Source organism: Lichenostomus cassidix, unplaced genomic scaffold, assembly GCF_008360975.1.
Source record: "Lichenostomus cassidix isolate B80296 unplaced genomic scaffold, HeHo_3.0 HiC_scaffold_40, whole genome shotgun sequence".
NCBI classification, from domain to species: Eukaryota; Metazoa; Chordata; class Aves; order Passeriformes; family Meliphagidae; genus Lichenostomus; species Lichenostomus cassidix.
Window position 1 is genome coordinate 2527370 of NW_028147459.1, and position 7569 is coordinate 2534938.

The 7569-nt window shown below is 59.4% G+C and overlaps 1 protein-coding gene across 1 annotated transcript; it reads left to right on the plus strand.

Annotated features, from left to right (window-relative positions):
• Window positions 1–48: 48 nt before the first annotated feature.
• On the plus strand, window positions 49–7383 carry LOC146422545 (uncharacterized). The gene is made up of 8 exons (XM_085046210.1): window positions 49–413; window positions 1448–1486; window positions 2063–2290; window positions 3119–3193; window positions 3706–3785; window positions 4593–4727; window positions 7050–7174; window positions 7356–7383. The coding sequence occupies exons 2-8, from the start codon at window positions 1453–1455 to the stop codon at window positions 7381–7383; spliced, it is 705 nt and encodes a 234-aa protein (XP_084902336.1). The 5' UTR covers window positions 49–413; window positions 1448–1452.
• The last annotated feature ends 186 nt before the right edge of the window (window positions 7384–7569 follow it).

Consider the following 7569-nt stretch of genomic DNA (forward strand, 5'->3'; position numbering starts at 1 on the left):
CCCGCCGCTGCTTCCCGCCGGAACCGCGGCCGCTGATTGGCGGAGACTTGTGGGCGAGATTGATGGGGCAGACTACAGCTCCCGGCAGCCCTTGCGGCAATTTCCGCCCGCCCCTCACCCCCGGAGCCCCCCGCCTCTGGGTGATGCCGGAGCGCTGTGGGATAAGAAAAAGGAATCAGCCGGACTACAGCTCCCGGCAGCCCTTGCGGCAGTTTCCGGCCGCCGCTCCTTCCCGCCGCAACCGCGGCCGCTGATTGGCTGAGCCGCCCGCCAATCGGTGTCGCCGCCGCCGCTCGCCCCGCCCCCCCGCGGGCAGCGCGGCCGCTGATTGGCCGAGCCGCCCGTCAGTCAAGGCTTGCCGCTGGTTCTCGCGCCGCTCGGCCTCGCGCCCGTTGCCGTGGCGACCTGCGGCGGTATGGGGGAGGGGCAGGGTGGGGGGATGGGGTGAGGGAACTGGGATGGACTGGGAGGGACTGGGAGGGACTGGGAGGGAGATGGAGGGAGCTGGGATGGTGTGGGATGGACTGGGAGCACTGGGGAGGATGCTGGGGGGAACTGGGATGAACTGGGGTGATACTGGGATGAACTGGGGGAAACTGGGAGGAACTGGGGTGATGCTGGGAGCGCTGGGAGGGTGCTGGGAGCATACTGGGGACACTGGGAGGATACTGGGAGGGTTGAAGGTTGTACTGGGAGCACTGGGGAGAAACTGGGAGAATAACATCGTTACTGGGAGGGACTGGGAGGGACTGGGATGGTGTGGGGCGAACTGGGAGGGAACTGGGAGGCACTGGGCAGTTACTGGTTAGTTACTGGGAGCACTGGTCACTCATGGTCACTCACTGGTCACTCATGGTCACTCACTGGTCACTCACTGGTCACTCATGGTCACTCACTGGTCACTCATGGTCACTCACTGGTCAGTTGGTCACTCACTGGTCACTCACTGGTCAGTTGGTCACTCATGGTCACTCACTGGTCACTCTGGTCACTCACTGGTCACTCATGGTCACTCACTGGTCACTGGTCACTCTCTGGTCACTCATTGGTCACTCTGGTCACTCACTGGTCACTCTGATCACTCACTGGTCACTCACTGGTCACTCGCTGGTCACTCACTGGTCACTCAGGTCACTCATGGTCACTCATGGTCACTCACTGGTCACTCACTGGTCACTCATGGTCACTCATGGTCACTCAGGTCACTGATGGTCACTCACTGGTCACTCTGGTCACTCACTGGTCACTCACTGGTCACTCACTGGTCACTCTGGTCACTCACTGGTCACTCAGGTCACTCACTGGTCACTCTGGTCACTCTGGTCACTCACTGGTCACTCACTGGTCACTGATGGTCACTGATGGTCACTCACTGGTCACTCACTGGTCACTGATGGTCACTCACTGGTCACTCATGGTCACTCAGGTCACTCTGCTCTCCCCACAGCCCCAATGCCACCCCCCGATGGAGCTCCAGGGCCCAGCGGTGAGTGGGGGAGGGGAGAGATTTGGGGATTTGGGTCACCTGAGCCTGTGGGGACCCTGATTTGGGGTGTCCTGGTTTTGGGGTGTCCCTCACCTTTGGGGTGTCCCTGACCTTTCAGGATATCCCCAGTTTCAGGATGTTCCAATTTTGGGTTGTCCCTGTTTTGGGATGTCCCTGTTTTGGTCTCTCCCAATCCCTGGCGGTGTCCCCATGTCCCCTGGGGATGTCCCCAATCTTTGGGTGTCCCCGGTTTTGGGGTTTCCCCAATTTTGGGGTTTCCCCAAATTCAGTGTCCTTGATTTCGGGGTGTCTCAATTTTGGGGTCCCCAGTTTCGGGGTGTGTCCGATTTTAGGATGTCCCAATTTCGGGCTGTCCCTGTCCAGGTGTCCCTGACTGTCCCCAACTGTCCCCACCTGCAGTCAGTGTGGTTGTCGTGGTCGGTGGCTCCTGTGTTTTGGGATGTCCCCAATTTTGGTGTCCCCAGTTTTGTGGTCCCCCCGATTTCAGGCTGTCCCCAGTCTCGGGCTGTCCCTGTCCGGGTGTCCCTGACTGTCCCCACCTGTCCCCACCTGCAGTCAGTGTGGTGGTCGTGGTCGGTGGCTCCTGTGTCCTTCGCTACTCTCGCCCTCCCCCGCCGGCCCCTCCCCCCCCCTGGGGACACCAGAGTGACCCTCAGAGTGACCCCGAGATCCGGAGCTGGGGACAGCACGGTGACCCTCAGAGTGACCCTCAGAGTGACCCTCAGAGTGACCCCGAGATCCGGAACTGCCGCGGGGACCTCCTGCTGCTGCTGAGGAGCCTGGGTGAGACAGACTGGGAGGGACTGGGAGGGAACTGGGAGGGACTGGTTTGTACTGGGAGGGATTGGGAGGGACTGGGAGGGACTGGGAATGGACTGGGAGGGACCTGGGAGGGAACTGGGAGGGATTGGGAGGGACTGGGAGGGACTGGGAGGGGCTCGGTGTGGCACTGGGAGCACTGGGAGGGACCTGGGATGGAGTTTGGGGGAACTGGGAGGGACTGGGAGGGAACTGGGGGGGAATTGGGAGGAGGATTGGGAGCACTGGGAATGAACTGGGAGCACTGGGTTATACTGGGATGGACTGGGAGGGACTGGGGGGTGAAACTCGCGGTTGTTTTAGGGTGAAAAATGGGGATTTTGGGGAGAAAAGGGGAACTGGTTTGTACTGGGAGGGGACTGGGAGGGGATTGGGAGCACTGGGAATGAACTGGGAGCACTGGGAGGGAACTGGGAGGGAAACTCGTGGTGGCTTTAGGGTGAAAAATAAGGATTTTGGGGAGAAACGAGGAACTGGTTTGTACTGGGAGGGACTGGGGGAGAGACTGGGAGGGACTGGGAATGATTAGGGCATACTGGGAAGGACTGGGAATGGACTGGGAGCACTGGGATGCACTGGGAAGGACTGGCATGGGAACTGGGAGCACTGGTGTGACACTGGTGTGACACTGGGAGCACTGGTGCGTTACTGGGAGCACTGGTATACTGGTGTTATACTGGTGCATTAGTGGGAGCACTGGTGTTATACTGGTTTATACGGGTCCATACTGGTTTATACTGGTTTATACTGGTTTATACTGGTTTATACTGGTTTATACTGGTTTCCCCCCAGGCCCTGCTGCTCCCCCTCAGCCCTTGGCTGCCACCAGCTTCGTGGGGCCTGAGCCCCGAGAGCTGCTGAGCTGCGGTACTGGGGGAACTGGGAGCGACTGGGATGGAGTTTGGGGGGACGGGGAAGGACTGGGAGGGGACTGGGATGGACTGGGAGGGACTGGGAGGGAAACTCGTGGTGGTTTTAGGGTGAAAAATGGGGATTTTGGGGAGAAAAGGGAACTGGTTTGTACTGGGAGGGAACTGGGAGCCACTGGGATGGGGGCTGAGTGGATGGGGATGCACTGGGAGCTTACTGGGAGCTTACTGGTCCGTATTGGGAGCACTGGGTGTTACTGGGAGGCTACTGGGTGTTACTGGGAGGCTACTGGGTGTTACTGGTCCATACTGGGAGCACTGGGAGGTTACTGGGAGGTTACTGGGCGGTTACTGGTCCATACTGGGAGCACTGGGAGGTCACTGGTCCATACTGGGAGGTTACTGGGAGGTCACTGGTCCATACTGGGAGCACTGGGAGGTTACTGGGAGGTCACTGGGTGTTACTGGTCCATACTGGGAGCACTGGGCTCACCCCTCCCTCTCCCCCAGGTGAGCAGCTGCAGTTGGGCAGTGCTGGGAGAGACCTGAGCTGGGCACAGGTAGGGACTGGTTTGTACTGGGAGGGACTGGTTTGTACTGGGAGGGACTGGTTTGTACTGGGAGGGACTGGGGAGTTTACTGGTGTGTCACTGGTGTTACTGGTGTTACTGGTGTATAACTAACTGGTGTATAACTGGCCTGTAACTGGTCTGTACTCTTCTATATTGGTTTATACTGGTTTATACTGGTCTGTACTGATCTATACTGGTCCATACTGGTTTATACTAGTCCATACTGGTTTATACTGGTCCATACTGGTTTTTACTGGTCCATACTGGTTTCAGGCCTCCGCTCCATTCTCAGTGGAGCTCCCCCGCGGCCCGGCGGGGTTCGGGTTCAGGGGTGTTACTGGTGTGTAACTGGTCTATACTGGTCCATACTGGTTCGTACTGGTTCCAGAACTCCCCCCCATTCTCGGTGGAGCTCCCCCCGGCCTGGCTGGTTTTGGGTGTATAACTGGTTTACACTGGTTTATACTGGTCTGTACTAGTTCATACTGGTTTATACTGGTCTGTACCAGTCTATACTGGTCCATACTGGTTTCAGGCCTCCGCTCCATTCTCAGTGGAGCTGCCCCGCGGCCCGGCAGGGTTCGGGTTCAGGGGTGTAACTGGTGTGTAACTGGTCCATACTGGTCCATACCAGTCCATACTGGTCCGTACCGGTCCATACTGGTCTGTACTGGTCCGTACTGGTCTATACTGGTTGCAGCCCTCCCCCCCGTTCTGGGTGGAGCTGCCCCGTGGCCCGGCAGGGTTAGGGTTCGGGGGTGTCACTGGTGTGTAACTGGTCCGTACTGGTCTGTACTGGTCCATACTGGTCTGTACTGGTTGCAGCCCTCCCCCCCGTTCTGGGTGGAGCTGCCCCGCGGCCCGGCAGGGTTCGGGTTCAGCCTGCAGGGAGGTCCCTCGGGGGTCTTCGTGCGAGGATTGCGGCAGGGGGGACCTGCCGAGAGGTGCGGCTGCATCCAGGTACGGGGGGGTGGGAATGGGGGAATGGGGGGACATTGTGGGGGTTTGGGGAAATTATGGGTTTGGGGAATGATGGGGGGCTGGGGGCTATGGGGTCTGGGGGAAATGGGGGGCTTGAGGGAAATGGGGGTTTGGGGGTCTGGGGGCTATGGGGGTCAGGGAAATGGGGTCTGGGGGCTATGGAGGAAATGGGGGTCTGTGGGGAAATGGGGGTCTGTGGGCTATGGGGGTCTGGAAACTGGGGGAAATAGGGGCTGGGGAACTTGGGGGACTTGAGGGAAATGGGGGCTTGGGGGTCTGGGGGAAATGGGGGCTGGGGGAAACGGGGGACTTGGGGGCTTGGGGGCTTGGGGGCTGTGGGGTCCCACTTGGGGGCTGTGGGGGTCCTGGGGAAATGGGGATATTGGGGAAATAAGGGTCTGGCTGGAAATGGGGGCTTGGGGGCTCTGGGGTCTGGGGCGAGGTGGGGTAAGGGGATGGGGAATGGGGTCATGAGGGGACATTATGGGGGTCTGGGGGCTGTGGGGAAATGGGGGTTTGGGGGCTCTGGGGGTCTGGGGGTGATGGGAGCTGAGCGGCTATGGGGAAGTGGGGACTTGGGGAAATGGGGGCTTGGGGTCTGGGGAAATGGGGGATTATGGGGGCTGGGGAGAAATGGGGGTCCTGGGGGGCTATGGGGGTCTGGGGGTCTGGGGGGGAAATGGGGGCTAATTATGGGGAAATTATGGGGGTCTGAGGGCTATGGGGTCTGGGAGGGGAAATGGGGATCCTGGGGGAAATGGGGAACTGAGGGGCTATGGGGGTCTGGGGGTGATGGGGGTCTGGGGGCTATGGGGAAATGGGGTCTGGGGGACTTGGGGTTCTGGGGAAATGGCCAGGGGGTCTGGGGAATTGGGAGGAGGGGGTCTGGGGTTGTGGGGGATATGGGGGTGGGGCCTATGGGGGGCTTGGGGGCTGTGGGGTCCTGGGGGAAATGGGGATATTGGGGGAGATAAGAGTCTGGCAGGAAATGGGGGTTTGGGGGCTCTGGGGACATGGGGAGATGGGAGCTGAGTGGCTATAGGGGAAATGGGGGTTTGGGGGAAATGGGGGTTTGGGGCTGTGGGGATCCTAGTGGGCTCTGGTGGTCCTCAGGGGAAATAGGGGTCTGGGGAGAATTTAGGGTTCTGGGGGAGATGGGGAACTGGGGGCTGTGGGGAAATGGGGGTCTAGGGGCTGTGGGGGCTGTGGAGGACTTGGAGGTTATGGGGGTCTGGGGGGCTAGGGGGGTCCTGGGGGAACCAGGGAAAGGGGAGGATTTGGGTCTGGGGGCTCTATGGGATCGGAGGGGGCAGTGAGGACTGGGGGGTCTGGGGGGTCCTGGAGAAAATGGGGGTCTGGGGGGGTTTATGGGGTGCTGGGTGGGTCATTTGGGGTCTCTGGGGTGTGTAATTTTGGGGGTCCATGGGGGGCTGTATAACCTTGGGGGTCACTCCAGGGGTCTGTATAACTAATTTTGGGGTCTGTATAATTTTGGGGTGACTCCGGGGGTCTGTATATAATTTGGGGTCACTCTGAGGGTCTGTCCCTAATCTGGGGTCACTCTCTGGGGTGTGTCTATAATTTGGGGTCACTCTTTGGGGTCAGTATATAATTTGGGGTCACTCTGGGGTCTGTACCTAATCTGGGGCCACTCTGGGGGGTCTGTACAATCTGGGGTCACTCTCTGGGGTCTGTCCCTAATCTTGGGTCCCTCTGGGGTCTGTATAACTAATTTTGGGGGTCTGTATAATTTTGGGGTCTGTCCCTAACCTGGGGTCACTCTGGGGTCAGTATATAATTAGGGGTCACTCTCTGGGGTCTGTCCATAACCTGGGGTCACTCTGGGGGTCTGTCCCTAATCTGGGGTCACTCTGGGGTCAGTATAACTAATTTTGGGGTGTGTCCCTAACCTGGGGTCACTCTGGGGTCTGTGCCCAATCTGGGGTCACTCTCTGGGGTCTGTCCATAATCTGGGGTCACTCTGGGGTCTGTCCCTAATCTGGGGTCCCTGTGGGGTCTGTATAACTAATTTTGGGGTCTGTCCCTAACCTGGGGTCACTCTCTGGGGTCTGTCCCTAACTGGGGTCCCTGTGGGGTCAGTATAACTAATTTTGGGGTCTGTCCCTAATCTGGGGTCCCTGTGGGGTCAGTATAACTAATTTTGGGGTCTGTCCCTAATCTGGGGTCCCTGTGGGGTCAGTATAACTAATTTTGGGGTCTGTCCCTAACTGGGGTCACTCTGGGGTCAGTATAACTAATTTTGGGGTCTGTCCCTAACTGGGGTCACTCTGGGGGTGGCAGGTCAGCGATGAGCTGCTGGCCATCAACGGCGCTCCCACGGCCGGCATGAGCCACGCGCAGGCTCTGGCCAGGATCCGCCAGGGGGGCAGCCGAGTGCGCCTGCTGCTGCGCCGAGCCCGCCGTGAGTCAGGACAGGGACCCCAAAATGACCAGGGACCCCAAAACCCACCCGGGACCCCAAAATACCCCCAGGAGCCCAAAACCCACCGGATCCCAAAATCCCCATCAGCACTCCGAAATCCCCAGCGGTGCCCCAAAATATCCCCGGGACCCCGAAACCCACGAGGGACCCCCAAATATCCCCAGGAGCCCAAAAGCCATCAGGGACCCCTAAATACCCAGGGATCCCAAATATCCACAGGAGCCCGAAATATCCCCGGGACCCCCAAAACCCACCAGGGACTCCAAATATCCCCGGGACCCCGAAATCCCCACATGGCACCCCAAAAACCCCCAGGGACCCCCAAGTATCCCAGGGACCCCAAAATCCCCTGGGACCCCAAAATATCCCCAGAACCCC